The sequence below is a fragment of the Tachypleus tridentatus genome, chromosome 12 (genome assembly GCF_004210375.1).
Source record: "Tachypleus tridentatus isolate NWPU-2018 chromosome 12, ASM421037v1, whole genome shotgun sequence".
Classification (NCBI taxonomy): domain Eukaryota; kingdom Metazoa; phylum Arthropoda; class Merostomata; order Xiphosura; family Limulidae; genus Tachypleus; species Tachypleus tridentatus.
The window spans coordinates 21,710,378-21,733,835 of record NC_134836.1 but is presented as its reverse complement, the minus strand read 5'-3'; the positions used below and the strand labels follow the sequence as shown (position 1 = coordinate 21,733,835).

General features: G+C 31.9%; 1 protein-coding gene across 8 annotated transcripts in view; it reads right to left on the bottom strand.

Annotated features, from left to right (window-relative positions):
• Positions 1–5,529: 5,529 nt before the first annotated feature.
• LOC143235136 (macoilin-1-like) overlaps positions 5,530–23,458 on the bottom strand; it is a 32,694-nt gene continuing 14,765 nt past the window's right edge. For 3 of the 8 annotated variants that reach the window (XM_076472985.1, XM_076472984.1, XM_076472991.1), the window contains 2 exons: positions 9,278–9,452; positions 5,530–8,452 (listed from right to left, as the gene is read on the bottom strand). In XM_076472985.1, the coding sequence (XP_076329100.1) occupies positions 8,220–8,452; positions 9,278–9,452 (408 nt within the window). In that variant the 3' untranslated portion in view covers positions 5,530–8,219. Of the gene's footprint in view, positions 8,453–9,277; positions 9,453–12,711; positions 22,791–23,458 lie in introns of those variants that run through there. The other 5 variants (XM_076472988.1, XM_076472987.1, XM_076472989.1 and 2 more) reach the window with 5 other exon arrangements.

Below are 23,458 nucleotides of genomic sequence, written 5' to 3'. Positions count from 1 at the left end.
AATGGGATTGTTGTGGTACCAGTTTATTCTGTCATCTGTTTATGCATAGCCCAGTTTATTTCGAAGTGTGTTTGGTATCTTGCTTGTGAGCTGTCGATATGTTCAGCTTCTAATTGGTGGTTACAGCGAATATGTCTGCTTTATTGCAAGGATGTTTTTGATCTGGGGATTTTTGTTCATAATTATTGCTTTCACTTCAAATAATGGTTTTACAGTGAATTTTATTAGGGTTGATAGTGAACTCTGAGCTCCATGGTATCCTGAAAGCTCTGATGGATGAATTTTCCTTTTTTCACAAAAACACTGAAAGCTCACCTTTCCAAATCGTTTCACCTCTCAATTCTACATAGTTTAACGATCTCGATTTCGTAGTTTTTATTCTGTTTTATCAAATATTTACAACTTAAACGTTTGAAGAACGACAGTTCTTCCATCCATGTCCAATATACATTTTTTGTAAGGAATGATTTCTGCAAATAGAGTACTGTTAGTGTTTAACCTTATAAAGAAAACCTCGAAATTTATAAGTATAATAATATTGTAAACACATCTACTTGCGCGGTTAATGTTTAAATATTTTTTATGGTAGTTACTACATGTACTATGATTCGTTATGAATGAAATTCAGGTCATGCAATAGATTTTGTTATGATCTATTCCTGTCTCACAAGCATGGAGCGTAATTGTTTCAGCAAGGAGGAGGACCATTAACCACTAGGCTAAGCATGGCCCTATTAACAAAAAAAGAAAAAAATATTTAAGAACACAGGCCTGTGACCCGAATGTTCAGTTGTTGCGTTGAAAAATCAAAACAGAAAACCGTAATCGATATCATCCTGACACGTAGAAAATTTCCGCGTCTAATGCCCCGCACCTTTTAAGCACCTAACGACGACTTTGTTTCTTGTCTGTGCGTTAAAATCTTTAATTTTAGCTCTGTACTGAATGGATAATGGAATTAATAATCATTGTAAATGGATTGAAAATATTTAGTGTTTATTTAAACGCATTTTAATGTGTTGAAGACTTCGGTAGATTAGAATTTGAAAATCCTGAGTCATGTTTTTAATATTTTTTACGTCAGTGTGTAACCTGTATTTGAAAATTCATAAAAACAAGGGACCACATTTCTCTATACCGACACCTTAGTTTGATTTAATTTAAACATAAAGCTGCACAAGACCACCAAAACCTGGTTTCAGTTGTTATAAGACTTTCCGCTATGCCACCAGGGGCACCAAGATTTTATATTTGTTTGCATAATATTTTATTGTTTTTTATCGTAAATGTTTGTGCATCCTTGTACAAATTAATTGAAACAAGACGGAAAATTGCGATTTTTTTAATTTTTTGCGTTTTATTTCTGAGAATCCAAAAATTGCTCACAAATTAATACATCATATGATCGCCTTTATTTTTCAGAAGATCATTAATCCGCTTTGGCATAGAGTCCACGAGTTGACTGCAATCTTTACTAATTTTTGGATCGCGGTACTACACCTCAATTAGCTTATCTTTCGTAGTACAGTCTTTTCCCCGAAGTCTTTCTTCACAAATTGCCCAAAGATTTTCAATAGGATTTAAGTCTGGAGAGTTTCCAGGCCAGTCCAGCACCTTTATTCGCGTTGTAGTCATAAAATTCTTCACAAGTTTCGATGAGTGGCACGGAGCCAGATCTTGCTGAAAAATGCCAGATTTATCTGGAAATCTCTTTTTCAATTCTGGAACGACTCTTCTCTGCAAAACTTCGATGTACTGTGGTCCTCGCATCATACTTTCTACGATATGTAAACCTCCAACGCCATAGTAACTGAAAAAGTTCCAAAACATCTTCTTGAAGAGACGTTTTACGAACTGATTGATGTGAGATTCTCGAAGTTTCTCACCTGGAGATCTGCGAACATGCAGACTTCTTTGGCCCTGTACGAAGAAATGAGTCTCGTCACTGAATAACACCTTTCTCCATTGTTATTGTGTCCAATAACAATGTTATTGTGTCCAATAACAATGTTATTGTGTCTGATATTTATCAGACCCCATTGATACCGTTTTTTTTCATTGAGTTAGTAAGAAGTTGTTTTTTGACTGGTCTCCTTGCCCTTCGGCCTACGTCAAGAAGCCTGCGACGAACCGTTGAAGAGCTATTATTCCTTTGACCTCCAAATCTCTTTTTATTGCGTCACTTGTCTTCCGTGGATCTTTCACACTCTCCCTAACCACGTACGCGTCGTCTCTTGACTTTGCTTTCCTTTTTCAGCCACATCTTCCTTTACGTTTCGGACTGATAGATCTTGGCCTTGATCACACGACTGACAGTCGATAGGCTAACACCAACAACTTCCGCGATTTCCCTGTAAGTCATGCCGGTGTGCTTGTGCAGTGTCACAATCTTTGTACGCTTTCTAGGAGTCACATCCATTGTGCATGACGGCTGAAAGACGACTGATTAGCAGTAAAATAAATAGCCTCATTTTTGAGAAAAGTCTAACGCAATTTCGAATGACGTGATATTCCTCAGAATTTCGTAATATGTCCCAAAAATAGATCAACCGTACTGCAAAACACAGCTAATGACGCTGTCTGTGTAAAAAAATGACTATTAAAGGAAATCAGCGGGTCCAGCGAGCCTACAGCGGCCGCCATGATGAAAATATTGTAAAATGATCATTTGTTTCAATTATTTTGCACAAGGGTGTAGGTCAAGCCTGGTTTGTTTTTTTTTCGATTTTATCAACAAATACATCGCCCCCAATAATAGTACATTTAATAATACATACAAGGAATCCAACAAATGTTCTTTTTTATCACCTCATACGGTCACTAAATTGTTTCAGCGTACATTTGCACAGATAGCTCTATTTATCTCAGGGAATTGGTTCCGTTGTTTTAGCATTCTAAGTGCTTAAAAACAACATCTACTAAATAGATGTACTCTATTAACACCAACAAAAACAAAACAAACAAACAAATACTAAGGCTGTCTATTCTTTTCTCGTTATGGGTATTAAACCTATATTTTCAATGTCACAAGAGAGGAGATTTGCCACCAGGGATTGTTGAGTAAGGTTAGTTAGAATTACAAAACAGTTATATATATTTATGTATATGTAAAAATGGCTCGTTTGGGTTGAGAAAATATTTTACGTAGAGGGCGGTGTTAGATGTTTGAATATATAATGTTATATTAATTATTTTATTATTTTTAATATAGGTATAAAGGTGTTCCTTTGTATTGGTTTATTTTGGGCTTAAAGCCCTCTACATTCCGATACTCAGTTACACAACCCCCTTTCAAATATGTGGTCAGCTTCCGGTCAGTTACCTCTTTCTTTCTTTGTGAACCTGACGATGACTGAAGAAGGTTGAAACGTTGTTCGCTCCTCTACGTTAAATACTTTCTCAACCCAAACTAACCGTTTTTATATATATATTTATCTTCAAGTGGGTTTTCTCGACATCACTGATAGTTATATATATATATATTACTGGGAATCACAGAAAGAACAAACAGTGTTTAAATGGTTCAACACAATGGAGTGTTTTTATAGCAAAGCCACATCGGGCTATCTGATGAACCCACCGAGGGGAACCGAACCCCTGATTTTAGCGTTGTAAGTCGCTGTACTAGCGGGGGACAAAGTACAATGGAAACAAATGTTTTTAACAAGAGAAAAGAGTACAACTGGAATGGTTTCAATCTACAGTAAAATGATAAAGGAATAGAAAAGTTTTGGTTTTTAGAATTCGCGCACAGCTACACGAGAGCTATCTACGTTAGCTATCCCTAATTTAGCAGTGTGAGACTAGAGGGAAGGCAACCAGTCATTACCACCCACCGCCAACTCTTTACTAACAAATAGTGGGACTGATCGGTATATTATAACGCCCACACGGCTGAAAGGACGAGCATGTTTGGCATGACGGGGATTCGAACCCGTGACCCTCCAATTACAGAAAAGTTAAAATATATCTTATAAGCTCATAAAAGAATGTTTTTGAATACGTTTAAGGATTTAATCCATATAATAATCACATTTTGTGTATATTATTGAAAATATTTGAAAGTTTTATTCAAATGTTAACGTTTCATAGAAAGTCAAATTAAAAAAAAACGTAACAGTTGAAGTATTATGGTTCTGATAAAACAAAGAAGAAATTAATTAATATGCACTGTCAAATGGTTTTATAACTGAATGACTTACTATAGAACAAATTCAATTACATTAATTCATACATCAAAAATTGCTAAAACAAATGTTTTTTCTTCTCCAAGTGTAATTTGATTTTTCTGATACTTCTTGAGAAAGTATAAGGATATTTCCCCTCTTCTGCACTTATTCTGAATTATTAAAGATGTAAGATTCTTGTTTGTTCTCTGTCTCTAGCTGTATTCCAGATGTTCAGTGCAACCTGGTGTTTCATAAAAACTGTTTGTTGCTCATTTCTACCTGTTTTCTAACTTTATTTCTATTTCGTTTTAACCATATCCATGAAATTCAAGTGAATATGTTTATTTTCGAGTTTTACACAAGAAGCTATTAATTATAACCGACAACAACCACCTTTTTCCTCTTCCTCACCTGTACCTCTATGATGGTTTTTCTCAGAAAAAAATTGAAATCTCATTAATCTGATGACACCCATGTTAAATTTAACAAGATGTTTTTTATACCTTCAGTTTGTACAAATGTCAGAAAATTATGAAAATATCAAACTGGTGTTATTTCTTCTTATTTGTATACGAGTTAGACCTCCTTTAAACTTTTTAATATTGTTGTTGCTTAACACAAAGCTGCATTTTGAGCTATCTATGCTCTACTCACCATAGGTAACCAAAAACTGATTTTCATCATATTAAGTCAACAGATATGCTGTTGAACCACAGGGAATCAAAACTGATATTAAAAAGAGAAAGTCTTACTCAATGCTAATAGTGCTCTGTAAGTGATACATATATATATATATATATATATATTCTATCCTTTCCTTCGAGTTACTTTCATTAAATGTATTGGTTAGAATGTGTATTTTATTATACTTTTATTATAAATATTGTTGTTTTTATGATTATCTTTGTACACATATTTTGGACTTACCTAAACCTTCTAGGTTTGCCAAACTAAGGTTTACAGTTGTAAATAACATTTAACAGAGAAGGCACCCAATTAATAAAACAATGCATTTTAATCTTACAGTGTAACAAAAATGTGTTTAATTAGCTATACTCATTACCACGCTGTTGTTTTTAGTTTTTCTCTGAGTAGGCAGCTTGTTTTGATTGTAAGTTAGTTTAAATTATTATTTTTAAAATGCAAATCCTTTTTGGGTGTAATCGATAGTTGATAACTTGTAATTTGTAACACTAATCTTGCAGAGAGATTATCTCTAAAAATTATAGTACCTTCTTTAAATTTTCATCTTAATTTTCTAATACCAACTTGAATTATGACCAGTTTAGTTGATACAAAGAGTGTACAAAACATTTTAAGTTGGAATGGTAACAAAAAACTGGATGAAATATGATCTTCATTTCCATGAAATATAATTGTTTTATTTTCCTGGCTTCAGAAAACAGGATGACAATGTCACCCTATAAAACATTAACAAAAAAAAGGTGTACAGCAGTGAACAGTACAGAATATCTATCAGCAAGTATACTTCTAGAAACTGGATTTCTTTAAGACACCACCATCATCATACTAATGGCAAACAGCAAAGAATATCCAATGATTGGTGTGACTTTCATCTCACTTGAAAAGAGTTATAATATTCCATTTTTATCATGCAAACATTTGAATGTTATTATCTTAACATTTACCAGCACACAGTGAAAAATATCCATCACTAATCCCTTCTTAACCATAAGAATGGTAACATAATGATCATGAAAAAACCCTCTTATAACTTTCATCACTGAGAGATCTGAATGCTTCCAGTAACAAAATGTGACAAAACCTAATATGAATAGGAAAATTGTTTTATCTTGGTGATACAATTTCTTTTAGTTGACAATTTTAATTAGTTCTTTATGGTCACAAACATTATCTATAGTACAGATATAAATTCTAAAATAGTAATGTATTTACTGGGAAAAAAGAAACAAAAAATGTCAAGAGCCAAATGAAAAGCCAACATGTAACATAACTGATAAATGCTAAAATGAATTGCAATATGGTTGTAATGAAGTAAACTAAGCATTTAAAGTTGATAATACTTGTATACATGCTGAAGTGAAACTCCAGACACTGAAAGAAATCTGAGTTTCAGTAAGTAATATATTTCAGCCTTATATATATATATTGCAACAAAAGTAGGTTATTTTTTAGCATCTTAAACTAATTTCATGCTGACAAGTTCAAAACCAGATTGTACAGAACATATTTCTTTTGTGTTATCTACCATCTCAATGTACTGTTTGAACATCCAACAGCTTTTCTGGCATTTTAATTTCTCTCCCAGGATGTTTCTTCTATATTCTTAAAACTAAAGTTCATAAATATCAAACAATGATGTTAATTAATTTGGTATATGGTATGGCACACAAACATGACATTACTGGTTTATGAAAGCCTGTACACAAAAACCATATTCAAGATAATTCTTTTAGAATCATTAACAAATTTAACACAGCTTTGAAGCTTGATGATTGCTTTTAGAAGTAGCTAAACTATTTGAACAACAAAGTAATCAACATCAAAAGCATGTTTGGTATTTTACTATTTCTTAGAAAACGATCCTTACAAAACAAAAAAAAAGTTTATTTACCAGATAAAAAAGGGAGATTTCACTGGTTGTAGAGAATTTTCTAATAAAACTGTGTCATGCTCAACCTTGTATATTAATTAATGACACCGGTACTCTTATTATTTGTTCTGCACAAACTATTATTACATCTTTTCAACTAATTTTATTGATAATTTTCCCGATATATAATTCCTTATGTGATTTACATTCTGCTCTCAAATATTGTATAAAAAAAAACTTGAGAAGTTAGAAAAGAGCCAGGGAGTGTACAACTTGATGTTGATTGTTAGATTCAGTTCTGTTAATAATTTATAGCATTTACTTGTGAAACACTTTTGTTTTCAAGTTTACTTTGATATTCTGAAAAGGAAATGCTAATTGAAGAAACAGTAGCAAACAGATACACAAAATTCCAGGAAACCATAATCTGTTTCAACTCCTTCAAAAATATCTAATATGAAACATTACTTTCTCTACCAGAAACATACAGATTAAAATCTGCAAAGTGCAACTGTAATGACTTCATTCACTGAAAACCATAACAAGTCGCTATAACTTATTTGAACAGAAAAAAAAAACCAAAAGCTATTCAGTGTTCAGCTATACAAGCTCTGTTTTAGTATTCTTAATCTGAAGAACAGAAGGAAAAGGTTAATGCCAGTGATAATGTTACCCAAACCTGTTTCATTATACAAAATAAATTGTATGAGAAAACCTTTATAATTGTTGTGCAGGATACTAAAATAACTTAAATTAATAAAAAAGATTGAAACTAAACAAACAATATTGGATTTAATGTATTATTATCCACAAATTTTAATATGTTTCTTTCTGCAAAAACCTCACACTGATCTATATTAATTTACTACAGTATTTTATGTATTTGTTAATGTAATATTAATCACAAAAATATTTAAATATTAACTTAAAATACTATCAACAATACAAGTTTCTTCTTTGAATAGCTATTAATATTAGGATTCAAACGAAGTACTGAAAAACTTGTTCCACATATAATGAAACACTATTTTGTTTGTAATGTTACCAATGTACTACTTTTTAGGTTACAGATTTAAATGAAATAATGCCTTAAAAGAATCGTTATTATTATTACTCAATATTTTTTAAACATAAATAATGCTTTCTTTTTTAAAAAGAACTATGTAAAAGGTTGGTGGATAACAAAAAGAAATTTTGATAGTGCACATTTCTTAACAACACTTACCAGAACAGTCAATGATACAGTATGTGGCCTGAATTTTTTCTTTTATATAAATGCTTTTGTTGTGTGTAACAATCACTAGAACCCATTTCTTCTCAGCAACGATTAAATCTGCTTTTTAAAGTAAATTGTTACTGCTAAATAGCCAAAAGCAAAAAAAAAAAATTATATCTGAAAATATTGGCTTCCTCTTATATTGGCTCAAAAAGAAAAAAATAGGAAAAGAAGTTTTGCTAAAAGCACTGCCAACTGTTTACATTTCCGAGGAACCAATGTTTGGGGTATAAATGGAAGCATTAGGGTCAAGTAAAGATGTGGTGCCTTTATCCTCTGACATGAACTTGGGAGAGTACAGCATGGAGGAGGACACCATATCTGATTCCAGACTAACTACTGCATAAGTCAAAGTTGGTGGCATAACAGCCATCACCTCAGCCACTTTGGACTTTAACTCTTCTATCTCTTTCTCCTTCTGGATGAGCAATGCTGAAATTGTTAATAATATGTCCAGAGATAAGACATTAAACATCTTCCGTCCATCATAATTTTGCTATTGTGTTTTTGAAGTATTGATGTTTTCTTCTATTTCATTAGTATTAATGTTTAAAATAATTTCAAATGATTTTTTACATCTGTGAAGATTATTTGACATTGTTGTCAATGTATGAGCTTATGAAAAAACCAAAATCTCCTAATCTTGTCAAACAGTATATTACATTACAAGGATCAACTTATGGTTTCAGTTTCCTTTTGGTTTATGACTAAGTACATCTAGTCAATTGCTTCTGCAAGATTGGTTTCATGAAGTTAGAAGTTAGTTTTTTAGTTCTGATCTATATAGATAATTATATACAATTTTATATTACTTTAGTATGATACTTCAATCACATACAAAAAAATTATTTTTGAAAACTATCAGAGCATGTCATACAACTAGAATTTAATTGCAGTAAGAAAAATTTAAATTAAACATTTTATGCAAGAGTAAATTATGTTTGTTTTATCATCCAGAAAAATTATTACCTAAAAATATTCCAAAATACATCTGAAACAAACAAATTTTATTACTTATATCCCTCTTTATGTTATTAACATTCTTAAAACATAAAACTGTGTAACATCACATAGTTAATCATGTATGTGTGTTTGTATATCACACTTATTTGTAGTTCTTTTCTTTCAATATAAAACTACATGCAATTAGTGATAAAATAAAGGAAGAGACAGTGTTATTTGCTAAAACACATTAATATTTGCCACTATGGGATCAGCAAAATTATCAACCAATGTGCTCAATCATGGGTAACTTACACTGAGTGACCTCCACCTGTCGTTTTGCTTCTCCCAATGCACAAAAAAGATCTAGCTTTATACAGGTCTCTGCACTCAGACTGTTCTCAAGGTGTATATTTTTGTCCTGCATCACGGACAGAGCTGACATTAAAACTTCAGTATCATTTTGATTGTCTTTGTACTGTTGTAGAGACTGAAAAAGAGAAATGGTAAGTTACTTTTGCACAAGAAAACTATACTTAATTCACTATGTTTTCAGTCAATACTTCTCCACATGTTCTTGCTAAGAGCATCACTAATTATAAACATCATGGCTAAGATGTCAGGTTTATATGAAAATTCTGATATAATGTATTATCAACAGCTAGAAATATATTAATCTATCTATAATAACAAAATGAAAAGCTTTATTCTGCATGGAGGAAAAAATACAATTACTGCTTAAGTGTGATTTTACATTTCTGTTATAATCTGTAACATTTAAATCATAAACTGCCTGGCTACTTTATTAGGACCTCTGCTTAGTAACAGATCACCCTTTAGCATAGACTTAGCATGTCATAAACTTCATGAAGCTTCAAAACGAGTTTTGTAGGATACAAAGAGAGAAAAGATGTTCACAGAAGAGCTATGCCCAACATGTTGTTCAAGTTCATCCTAAAGATGGTCATATAGGTTGGTGTTTATATGATTGAGCTTTCTAAGAAAGATGACAATCCACTATTATGTTTGGTGAACCAATTTTGAACAACAGTAGCCTAGTGAATTTCTGCATTTTATCATCTTGGAGAATCCTTTATCCATCTCCATTAGGGTAGAAATGCAGCATTGGGAAGTGACAGCATCTGCACCAGCTGTCAAGTACACTCTAAAGTTTTTAACCAATCTATAGAAATTAAAATACCTAACCAGCTTCAATAACATTCCCCACCCCACTACACATCCTACAGAAGTATGTACTACTGCAGTCAAACAAACAGCATCAGGGACTTACAAGGATTTCTCCATACTTTTACTGCCCAAGATATGTAGTTTGAGACTAGTTACTGGTTGCTGTATTGTGTAATGCTCTTCAAGCATCTCAATAGATACTAATCAATTCCTATGTATTTTTGAAGCCAGTCAGTCAGTCAAGTGGGATAGTTTTATGTCTCCTTCACTTTACAAATCTATTAAATCACTTCTCTTCCCTCTGTGTCATCAGTGATTTACACTCACAATTTCTGTTACTGGTACTTGTATGCACTTTAAACTGTCAGTGTTTATAGACTAACAACAGATTACTTTAAACAATCAGTTACAGAAACAATCTTTGTTGATACCACTCCTTCAAGAAGGCTACCCACAAGCTTTATTAAGAAAATACCATGTTTATCACATTTGTAAAAAGGATACAAAATATTTAAAGGTTTTACAGGGGTACAGAAATAGTTTACTTGAAAATCTGAACCATAAATGGTCATTTATAGAATTGGCAGTCTGTATTCTTCATGTTTAAAAGTAAAAAAAGCCACCCACCCCTTTGGTTTTGAATATATACTCAGAAAGGGACATCCAACAAATACTTAAGGATGACTAGATAACACTTATTCACACTAGTTGGTTTTATTTTCAGTTGAACAATGAATGTTGTCATGACAAACCCACACATCTCCTAATTTTGTGGTCCTTGAAAACTGAACTTCTCGAATAAAGTAGATCTGACATAATGGATTTAAACTACCAAAATATAATGAACCATAATGTTAATAAAAACAAGCTTTGACCTCTGCTGAAATAGAACAGCTAAACCACACTTATTGCTTGGTAACAATGGAAAAAAAATGTTAAAATAATTGTTCACTGTTAAACAATGAAACAAGATGGCCTATCGTCAAATAACACAGAGACTTGGTCAGATGAAGCTTCATTTGTATTAAGGACAAAAGTGGTCACTCCCTCACTTTTTTTTTGGAAAATCTGTCTTTCCAAATGCATGTGTGTAGCAATAAAAAACTCGGAACATATTTACTTCAGACTATGGTAATCCCATGTTTGAAGATCTTTTACAGTGCAACTTGATGGTGGACGTTAAAATGTCTCATTTTCATTTATAAAAGAATAATTGATCTAACTAATCAAACAAGTGAATCACCACATAAATTGGAGTGAGTAATGAAATATACCACAGTTAAACAGCATGGTTTGTGTACATACAGGTTTTAAGTTTAAAAAACAATGAAAGAGGATATAGCCCAATCTTCCCTGATTCATAAGACTCAAACAACCACCTGATACATGATACGATGAGACTTGCATACACATAGAACATACAAACTCAACAAGCAGATATGATTGCTTATCATAAATATAGTCTTCATCTCTAATAGTTCGACCTTGGTGTGACCTTGACAATTAGTGTAACTCATGATTAGAAACAGATTCATTCTGCAGTAATTGAAGTTTAATGATGAACAATAGAAGAATGGCAACAAAACACATTTATCTCTTGAACATTATGGGATGTGTATATTTGCTTGAAGATGAAATATGTCTTCATTTTTACAAAATTTTCAATTTCTGAAAGAAATGTCACCTTAACATTACAAATTACACATCTGGCTAAGATATTGTGTATATTTGCTTGTTGAAGATGAAATATGTACATTCCAAAATGATCAAGAGATAAATGTGTTTTGTTGCCATTCTTCTATTGTTCATCATTAAACTTCAATTACTGCAGAATGAATCTGTTTCTAATCATGAGTTACACTAATTGTCAAGGTCACACCAAGGTGACCATACAAACACACATCAAATACTTGTTGCTGCTATAACCTTATTTTTCATTATCAAACTTTTTTGTTTATTCTTCATCAAAGCTTACAAGTTGTCCAAGTATTTTCTTTATCAAGTTTCTGTAAACTGAAATTAGGAACAGTAAAACAATCTGGACAGTGGTGTGTAGTTAAATCCAAAATTTTATTAAGAAAAAAAATGCATTTCCAAAGTAAAGTTATAAATTTTTACACTCTAAAAGATAAACAACACTTCAAGAGCTTATATAGCAGCTTTAAATTACTCCATACTGTCATACAAAAGTTTAACTCAATAGTTACACATATTTAATCATTTGCTTATATTTCTTACCACCAGCTCAGTTGAGGTTCCTCCCAGTACTTTATGTATTGTTAAAAGTGTAACCAATATGCATGGTTAGAAAACATTATGTACTACAATTATTTCTCTGAAATTTAGTCCACAAAACAAGCTTTGAAATAAAAATTTTAAATGTTTTATTCATGCTAACTTTAGCACATGCAAGTCTCATAAGAAAACAAAGTGTGATCAAATCATCACCAAATAATACTTTAAAACCAATTTCAGTTCCACTAAGTTATAAACTTGGTTACAAAATAAAGTATTCAACTTATAGTACAGACAGCTTAGACAAATAAAAAGTAGAAACTTACCTGTGCCTCTCTTTCTATTTGCCGCAACTGGTCTACTCTGACTTTTACTTCACAACGTAGTTGTTTAACATCATTTTCTAAATCCCTCTGTCAATTTTTACAATATTTTGTACAGTCAGTTCTACTGTAGATAGAAATCATTTATATTTATCACTGACATACCAGGAAAGTGTCAGTTCTTAAATATTACACTTTCCCATAAAATGTACTTTCAGATACAGTACATGTGTACACTTCCGAGTTTTTACTTTTTTTTACAAAATTTTCAAATTCTGAAAGAAATGTCAGCTTAACATTACAAATTACACATCTGGCTAAGATATTCATATTCTCTTGCACACATGACTTGGTAAATTTTTCCACTACTGTTAACTTGATGTGGAAAACATTTCAAATTAGATAAATTACAACTACATGTCTCCTTCACCTCACCTTCAGTTTAACCCTCACAATCAAACTCTTGTGTGTTAAATTCTGGTAAAGAAAATGCTAGTTACTCCTATATGATATCATTGATTCAAACACAAAAATATATTTTTAAGAAGCTTTAGTTAAGCTTATGCCAAGTTTATACTGGTTTGTGTATTAATGGTAAAGGATTCTACTACCAAGAGCATTATGACCCCAAACACAGTACAAGTAACTTAACATTACTGCATCAGAATTCAAATAATTTCTACCAACATGTCACAAAACCACTTTACTTTGCTACTGCCACCAACACAGCAGGAGTAACTTAACATGATCTTGTCAGAATTCAAAACATTTCTATCAACGTGTAACAAAACCACACACTTAGCTGCTGCCACCAACACAGCAGGAGTAACTTAACATGATCTTGTCAGAATTCAAAACATTTCTATCAACGTGTAACAAAACCACACACTTAGCTGCTGCCATCAATACAGCACGAGCTGCTGCTGCTTCTTCAGCTTTTTTAGCCTTGCTTTCTGAGGCAAGAGTTGATTCAATAGAATTACGAAGCTTTCGCTCTTCTTGTAAACGTTTCTCCAGTTGGCTTATTAGTTATTTGTATGCTGTCTGGCTGTTAATAAGTTATGAACTCTATTAAAAAAGTAATTTCACATTTTAAACCATCAAAAACACAAGAAAAATTAACTAATTTAGAACATGCATTTTAAAATAGTCTAAAACATGCTCAAACACCAATTCCTTTAACTATAAGATTTTTTTATTTAGATATAAAAAAGCAACTTTTAAACTGAATTAATACCAAACCAATTCTCTATTTTCAGCTTTTATAAAATAAGTAATGCAAATCTTTAAACACTTTCACCCTCTTTTACTTCTTTATAATGACAATATAAAACATAAGTGCACACCTTTTATTGCTGCCATTAATTATACTAACAACTCTTATTACTATGAAATTCACACACTTTCACTGTAAAATACAAACATAACTTTCAGTTATAATAAAGTATACACATTACTGTCACTATTAGTATCAAATAACCACACACAACTTTTGCTTTTCCTATAAAATATACACACGTAACATACTGTTATTATAAAATATACACACGTAACATACTGTTATTATAAAATATGCACATGTAACTTACTGTAAAAACAAAATATACACATATAACTTTTACTGTTACTACAGTGCAGAATTAATAATAACAATAATCCTTCATACCTAAAATGCAGAGGAACCGGGTGGAAAAAGCACAAAAATGCAACATTTATTAAGGTCATAGGTGTTGCTAGCTGTAAATAGGATGTTGCTGTGTTAATGAGTTGGGCAAATAGGATTTAACAGGCCCCTGAAGAGACAGTGAGGGATATTTTTGTTGAAGAAAAAACTACCCTATCTGGTTTTTCTAAATTTGAACTGAAATTTTAACACTCTTTTAGTGTTGGGGCTGGAAAAAATGATTTGAAGTGGTAAAGGTGACTGAAATCCATCAGAGCATCACGAGCTTAATGGCCAAGCACAAGAAACATACAGTTCTCCAAATTACAACTAGAGAAATCATTTAAAACCACCTTGGTGTAAATTGTGCAGTAAGTTGAGTAAAATATTATGTCTGTATCTGCTTGCAAAGTGTTTCGGTCTGCTCATCCTACTGCTGACTATTGTGATGCTTCAATCTTCCCTTCCAAACCACAGATGAAATCATTTATATCTCAACTGAAAGCTAAACATAAAACAATGATAACAGAAGCATGAAAGGTTGGCAACCGCTTATTAATTAATGATGCTGAGAATGTGGCTTCATTGACGTACATTGAATTTACTCCAAGATGGTAGACCTTTGTACAAGCTAATATGAAGAATTAAGGAAACCGTATTTCACTTAAACATTTATTATTTAACAAAGAAAACCTTATCTCAAACAGTTATGTCCAAAATCACCAACTTTGGGAACTTATGGATTGAACTTTTAATATTCAACAAATTGCAAAATAAAGACACATCTTGGGTCACGAGAGGCATATAAATTATAATAAATGCAAGATAATGCATGTAGGTTCTCATAATTTAAATTATGAGTATAATTTGGTTGGGAATAACATTAACAATATCATGAAAGAAAGGAATTTTGGTATAGTAGTTGATAAGTTTCAAAAGCCATCCAAGCAATGTGCTGTTGCTAGAGGTGGAGCAAACAGGATTTTGGGTTGTATTTAGAAAAATATGGAATACAAGTCTAAAGAAGTTATAATTTTTTTGTTTAGGTCATATTTGGAATATTGTGTTCAGTCTTGAGCTCCTTACCTTACAATGAACTGTTTGAAAGGATTCAAAGAAGAGTTACTAGAATGGTGCTTGAAATGGAAGGGTTGTCATATGAGAAGTTGAAATCTCTCAAACTGTTTTCTCTCCAACAAATCTGGGGACCTTATGTGTTTAAAACCATAAAGTGATTTGATGCACTATCGTTTTTCATACTTAACAATGAGAACAGTTGTATTCAAAAATAAATTTTAGCAGACTAGGAATCATTGGAATCAGCCTTAGTAAATATATAGCGTGGGCATTTTCTAAATATATTGCATCAGCTGGCTCCTTTTTCAAAGACTCTTTTAACTTTAAATATATTCTTAATCAACTAAATCATAAGCCTTAATGGCCAGTTTCAATGTAATCTCCTCTCCTTCTTCACAGAAGTCCCCACAACTGATGCCTGCAACATAGCCTTAAAACTTTATATCCAAGACCCCAACCAATTGATACACATCCATAGTAACCAATTAGCAACCCTTATAGAATTAATTATCATAAAACTAACTTTATGTTCAACAACCAAAACTACCTACAAATAAATGGCCTAAGTATGAGGAATCCTGTATTACCAGTTCTAGTCAACATTTTTATGACACATATTGAATCTCAAGAGATCAATTCAGCTTTACACCCACCACTATACTGGTACAGGTATGTTGATGATACAATTGCATGATTCACATCTACAGAACACACACTTAGTTTTTCAATCACATTAATTCAATACACCCCAACATTAAGTTCACTTGTGAACAGGAAAAAACTAACCAAACAGCATTTCTTAACCTCAAGATCACTAGAACTGATACACAATTCAAAACAGAAATCCACAGGAAAATCAACCACACTGGATTATACATTCCCTGATCGGCTTTAAGATTTTTTAAAATAGTTTTAAAGGATGGAACAGCTGAGATGGACCAATAGTCTCATGTTGTCCCAAAATGTTAAGTTACTGAAACAATACTAATTTAACTTTGTTGTTTGTTTTTTGAATTTTGCACAAAGCTACATGAGTGCTATTTGCACTAGCCATCCATAATTTAGCAGTTTAAGACTGGAGGGAAGGCAACAAGTCAGCACCATCCACTGTGAACTCTTTTACCAATGAATAGTGGGATTGACCATCATATTATAATTTCCCTACAGCTGAATGTGCAAGCCCCTAACAAAAGTAAATAAGATCACAATTTATCACTAAATGAAATCCACCAAAGTGTTGTCCCCATAACCTTTGCAGATAACAACTTTAGAGAAGAAAGAACCACAAACATATCAAGTGTAATATATGTAGCTCATAGTGTGAACATTTTTTCCACTGAATGTTATTAGAAGGTTTACATTGCAATTTTGTTACCATTGAGGAAAACCTGACATGGAACTCTTATCTTGTACAATACCATCTAGTGTATTAAAAATGGAATAGTGTACACTAGCTGAAATATTTTTATTAACTGAAGACACAATGAAATATACTAATGTTATACTTACCCCAACACACATATATAATTTGATTGTTCTTTGATTTGTCTGACACAACCTTCATTTACATGTAACAATTTAATCATGTCTTTTTTGTAATTTTTTTTATACATATTTTGATATAGAACCTTGTTATACTTACCTCAACACACACATAATTTGATTGTTCTTTAACTTGTCTGACATAATCTTCATTCACATGTGACAATTTTCATACTTTTGTGATTTTATGTATATAAATATTTAAATATATTTAAATACAGAACCTTTGAAAAGATTAAACTTCAGAGTTTTACATCTGATTGCATTACATTTCACAAGCCATTACAAAATTCAATTTGAAATATGTATCTATTCACATAAAACTGTGTAAATATTAATTTTTATATCATGGAAATACTTTTATACAATTGACACTACATTACATCATGAAAACAAAATATTTCTAATTTTCTTGTGACACGCACTATGAATATTCTCATGTTAGCTACTGGGGGAATTCAACAAATACATATCTGAAACAGAATTCTAACACACAACGCTGTTCAAAAGTATAAGTACAGAAATTCGATATTAATACAATAAATTTATCTTTAATACAAGTTACAATGGATACAGACATATATATATATATATGAAACAAATATAAAAATATCTCAGAAAACTTTAAAGATTCTTTATTGGTTATCTTAAAATAAATAAAATAAATATTAGTTTTATATTTCAAAATACTATTCAGTTACTAAACTTAGGCTCTCTCTAATATGCTGATCATTAATGTATTTGATCGACTATCACATTCTATTTTTTTCGAATTATCTAGAATTATTAACATTAAAAAAATGTATTTGCTACCAAATTAACTTGAATTGGAAAGTGAAAATATGCAATAGTTATTGATCTTCAGAATTATATTGTAGCAAAACTTAAAATTTTAAAAGAGCAGTACAATAGACTTTTGCTACACAAGTTTAATGTTTCTACAGGGATGGGTTGTCCAAAGAAGTCAAAATTATTAAAGAACTTCCACTGCTGATCACTTCTAAAACCTCTCCTGAAATCAATGCCAAAGCCCATAAGGAATGAATTGATTCTGCAAATTCAAGAACCATTTGAGGTTTATAAAAGAGAGTGGCTTGGTGGGAAAAACATCAGTTAAGAAGCTTATTGTGTCACAAAGATACATGGCAAGAAGGCTGAATTTTCCAAAAGAGTCAATGAAATTTGATTGATGAATGGAACAGTTCTATAGACTGGAAAATAATGGTGTTTCTCCCTTTCTAGTGTCAGGGACACAGCAAGAATTGAAAGAATTATGAAGAAAGAGAAATGAGTACCATAAATTAAATATTTTACAAAATTCAAAACAAATTTTTAATGATATTTACCTTTGTCCATCTGAGCATTGGATTTTTTTTTTACTTGCTCTAGTCTTTTATTCCCTATTCAAATGCCTCTGAAGACATACTCTTTCCTACATCACAGCACTACCTATTTTGATACTGTACGTAAGCACCTCACTCAGATAATTTTAACACTTTTTCCACATGGACATCATCCCAGTTACTAACACCAACTCTTAGTGGAGAAGAATGGTGAGATAGTGTCAGTGGAGGTAAGTATTATTGGAAATACATTTTCAATTTGGAAAACTGTAACTTCCAATACATACTTACCATCTACTGACACTACAGCTAAAATCCCACACTGAGAAGGTGGAAGAAGCCAGTAAGGGCATTATCCATATAAAAGGGCATCTGTATAGATCAAGGGTGTAGCAAGATAATGGTACACAAGTGGAGAAACTGCACTACATCCAAAAAAGATATGCTCTTCACCCAGAGCACAGTTTGTGCATCAAGGGTGGAAATAATACACAGACCAGCTCTAACCAGACAGTTGAGGTTCCACAAATCACAACCGAAATTAAGAGGCCTTGGTCCCTATATCCCATATAAGTGACTAGGACGTTTAGACTGCAATGTTAGATATAGATATACATGTTATCAGATCCCAACTTGTAGCCATGGAATGAAGTGTTCCAAACCACCAGAATCATAAGAAGAAGGTAAGTGACAACAAAGAGAACAAACCTTCTCCTCGACCTGAAGAAGTCTGAAAGGTAATACAACATGCTCAGAATGATGGAATCATGTATACCATACTCAACTTTCTTCTTAACCTGAAGACATTCAAAAGGCAACACCCCACAATCAGAATAACAGGACTGTGTATGTCATACTCAACCATAGGAACAGTACTCATCCAGTCTGGAACTACAAACATTCATCCTAACTCCCCATTCAATTGAGCAAGAATTCCATTTGCTTCCAGAATTATGGTGAAGATGTAGAACACTGTGCTCAACCAAGGGCCCAGGATGTGGGTGCTTTTCATTTGAAATTATGAGAAGACAGTATATATTAAATGAGAAGATTATATATTAAATTGATATTGATTAAAATGAAGGGTCAAGCACCCGAAACTGGTGTCACTCCTACAAACATCTGAAAAACATTCAGGGGCCCAAGTAGAAGGGCCCAACTTTACTCTCTACTCCAAGAATGGGGGAAACTCACTCAAACACTCTGGAGGAAAAGCTTCTGTCTACCACCTCAGTGATTGGAAACTGGGCGTGATAAGGACTCCCCTAGCTCCACCAGCAGAATCTGGGAGAGTAATGTGCACTGGGGTGTCCTTCTAAGGAACAGAGCTATGAAAACAATGCAATAGGTGAACCAACTTCCCTACAATTTTAAAAACAAACCAACCTAGATTTATTCAATCCAATGACTGGTAGAAATGGGTAGGATCCTTTTAAGCTTTACTCATGATTGACAAGGAGTGTTGGTCAAGCACAAATTGGTAATACCATTCAGGAAGCTCCTAAATGATCTGATGGTGTTTTTTCTTATAGCAAAGCCACCTTGGGCTATCTGCTGAGTCCAGGTCTGATGGTACACCTCATTTCTACATAGCTTGTTGCAACTGATAGTAAGTACAGTTAAATTGGTTTCTATGTGGAAATGCTCACCAAAGAGTTGGATCCCATGGAAAAAAAAAAAAGAGGTAAGAGACCTGTAAACACAAACTTTCAGATGACAGAAAAGTTTTTTTGTGTGCACTTTAGTAAAAGACTTCTTAATTATTAAAAACAAACAATAATTATTAGAGAGAAACTGAGCTTGATCAAAAGAACAATCACAAAAATATCACCTGTATCAGTGTAGGCCTAGGATAAAAACCTAAGTTGTGTTTCTAATAATGATTGCTTTTACAATTCATCTGTTGTTTTATGCTATTTTCACAACTTTATAACTACTTCAATAAGCAAAGAGAAATAACAAATATGAACAACTGATTAAAATAATACAAGTTAAAAGGCATTTGATACTTCAAACAGAACTTCCTTATCTATAAATAAATATACATATATCTTATATATATAAAACATGTAATAAAATCTGGTAATATTTGCTTCTTTCATATTTTAAGTTATAATTTTCTTTGTACTAAGAGCCTGTGTTAAGAGACAAGAAACTGAATATGCAGTTATCAGAACAATAATAGAAACATTATACTGTTATTGAAAACTAATCTTATTGTAAATATTTACATGATTTTGGTCACACTATAAGATAAAACAAACCATTCTTTAAGGTTTTAAAGAGCAGTGTGTATGATGATATTTCTGAAAATTACATAAGAATATTACATAAGAACTAAACCTAACTGCATTTTTTCAAGCTCAAACAACATATTATTAAAGTGTGTACCAAATATCATGTAATTAGATTACATATTTTAAAAGTAATTAGAAGCCAAACAAGAGTGACACAAAGTTACCATGCCAGCATAGAGAGGATCAATAGGCCTCTTATTCCTATGTTCTAACATATTATGATCAGGCATTCCTCTTTTGTTCATTTGTAAATTTGTGCAAATAGCAAAACCTTTTCTTTCAACGAATATACTCTGCGTAACAGATAAACTACAATATTTTAAAATGGTGTGATACGGATGTTCCAATACCCAAAAGTAATGCATTGTTTATGGAAAATTGGAGGTTGTTTTACTTGGGAGTTTATATTAACTTATTAAAAATTTGTTGCCTATGAACAGCTTGTATCAAAAGTTTAGTTTATTTTGTCTTATGGATAATATTAGGACACTAAAAATATGTAATTGAATATACAGTTAAAATAAAAAAGTTTTCTTTCACTACAATTTAAGAGTTTATCAATGCCTACACATCCATATATTACACTGCTTAAATGTAGATCACTGCATTCTACTCATCACCATATTCATTGACTTAGCATATTTGGGTGCATATAAAATGCAAACACAATCCCAAGAGCTCAGCATATGTAAATTGTATTGTCCTGTACCTGCTAGCAACCTCACTAGCTAATTTTATATAGAGAAAATGATTGTGGAATTTGATAACTAATTACTTACAGGCTAATTAGCTGAATGCATTCAGCTAACTGATTACTCTTCAATAAAACATGGGCATTTGGAATAACAAAACAATAATAACTAATTACACTAATTTTGAATATTTGATTATTTTTGTGAGTAATGACATTAACTGACCTGAACAACACTGAATTAATTGAAAACAACATGAGAAATCATAATGGCAGTATTTTGATTTTTTTAGATGGCTAGGATAATTAAAGATAGTAATAAGCAGAAACATGAATTTAGATTCACTCTTTCCATTTTTCAAAGAATAGCTTTATTTTTACTCAGAAACTATCACTACTTTAAATTATATATGCATTACATATCATATATTCCTTGCTTTTCAAGTGTTACCTTTGTATGTTACTGCTCATTTTTTGTAGTGCCTTAATTAATACCAATTTTATGATGTCACATTAAGGAGTATGATTAGTTACTAACAAAACAGAGCATTGAAAACACCTGTAAATAAAATTCAAATACTGGAAAAAAATTAGAATTTATATTGTGGTAAATAAGGTGATTTTAAGCAGTAATTTAAGGTTCTGTGTTAAGGTACTAGTCAGAACTCCTGCAAAAGCTTTGAGTAAATAACATTTTTTTTTTACAGTTTTGTGGTATATGAGCATGTCATGTGTTTTTATCTTTTTGTAGTGTTATAATATTTATCCTGTATATGTATAAAAGTTTCACAAAACACATAATGAAGTAAACTAATTAGCTGATCTTGTTTCAAGTTCCCTAGTTTCTTTGTTTCTCTCAAGTTAATATCTGCTACTGCCCATCAAGAGCATTGGTTAAAGTGATTTTCTATAAGGTTGTTGACAGCAGAAACATTCAACATTGTTTGTGTGTTTAACTTAAGAAAAAAGCAACACAATGAGTTATCTGTGCTCTGTTCACCATAATTGAAGTTCATAAGGAATGCAGAAATTACAGTAACACCTACATTTACTGAAAATTACCAGTCAGGTGGTAATGCATATCAAGCTGAGTAAATGCAAGATTTCTTTGGCACTAAGGAATCTTGGATTTGACAGTTTGACTGGAACAACACTGAAGTCAGTCAGGTAGATGATATGACAATAGCCATTACAAACAATAGTATGACAGTTGTAAATATAAACATTGTGTTTGTGTTTAATATTTAATAAAGACTGTTAATTTTGTCTTACACTTGTGTCAAGGTTCATTATTCAATTTAAATCTCTCACAAGGTAGATCAAAGTGTGCATGTCACAATATTTAACAAAATTGCATTCAAAACTTAATCAAATTACTTTATTATCAAAGCACTTGGTCTTAAATTGTAGTTAATAAACATAAACTTACTACTGTATAAGTATTACATTCTTTATTTTATAAGATTGTATTTTTTAAAAATTCTCAATTTCCTCCAATACGAATATCATGAAATTTCTTCAATAAGTGTTTCCTTTATCAATTTATTGATCACCCATATTTTAAGTACAGAATTTAATGTAAATTACTCATTATGATAGATATTACTATGACAAAGTCAAATTTCTCTAGCTTTCTCTTTTATTTCTTTAAGGAGTCATAAACTAGAAAATCAGACATACACTGCTGGCCAAAATCTTAAGGCCAATAAACATAAAGAAAACATGTGCATTTTGTGTTGTTAGACTCAACTACTTACTTGAGTTGAGCTTCGAAAGATGAAAATAAGAAAAGGGAAAATGTGAAAACTATAAAATCAGCCTAAATACTAGCTGGTCAAAAGTTTAAGACCATACTGAAATGAAGCATTAATCGGTAAACACGTAATGAAATTTAGTCATTTGTGTTCAAGCATTAGCATTGTCAACATCTCCTGTGTTACATTGGGTAAAAACATGGCAAAGTTGACAGAGTTTGAACGTGGCAGAATTGTTGAGCTGCAAAAGCAAGGTCTCTCACAATGTGCCATTGCTGGTGAGAATGGGCACAGTAAAACTGCTGTTGTAAATTTCTTAAAATACCCTGAGGGATACGGAACGAGAATTTCAAGTGGTTGCCCCAAGAAAATTTTGATGGTGT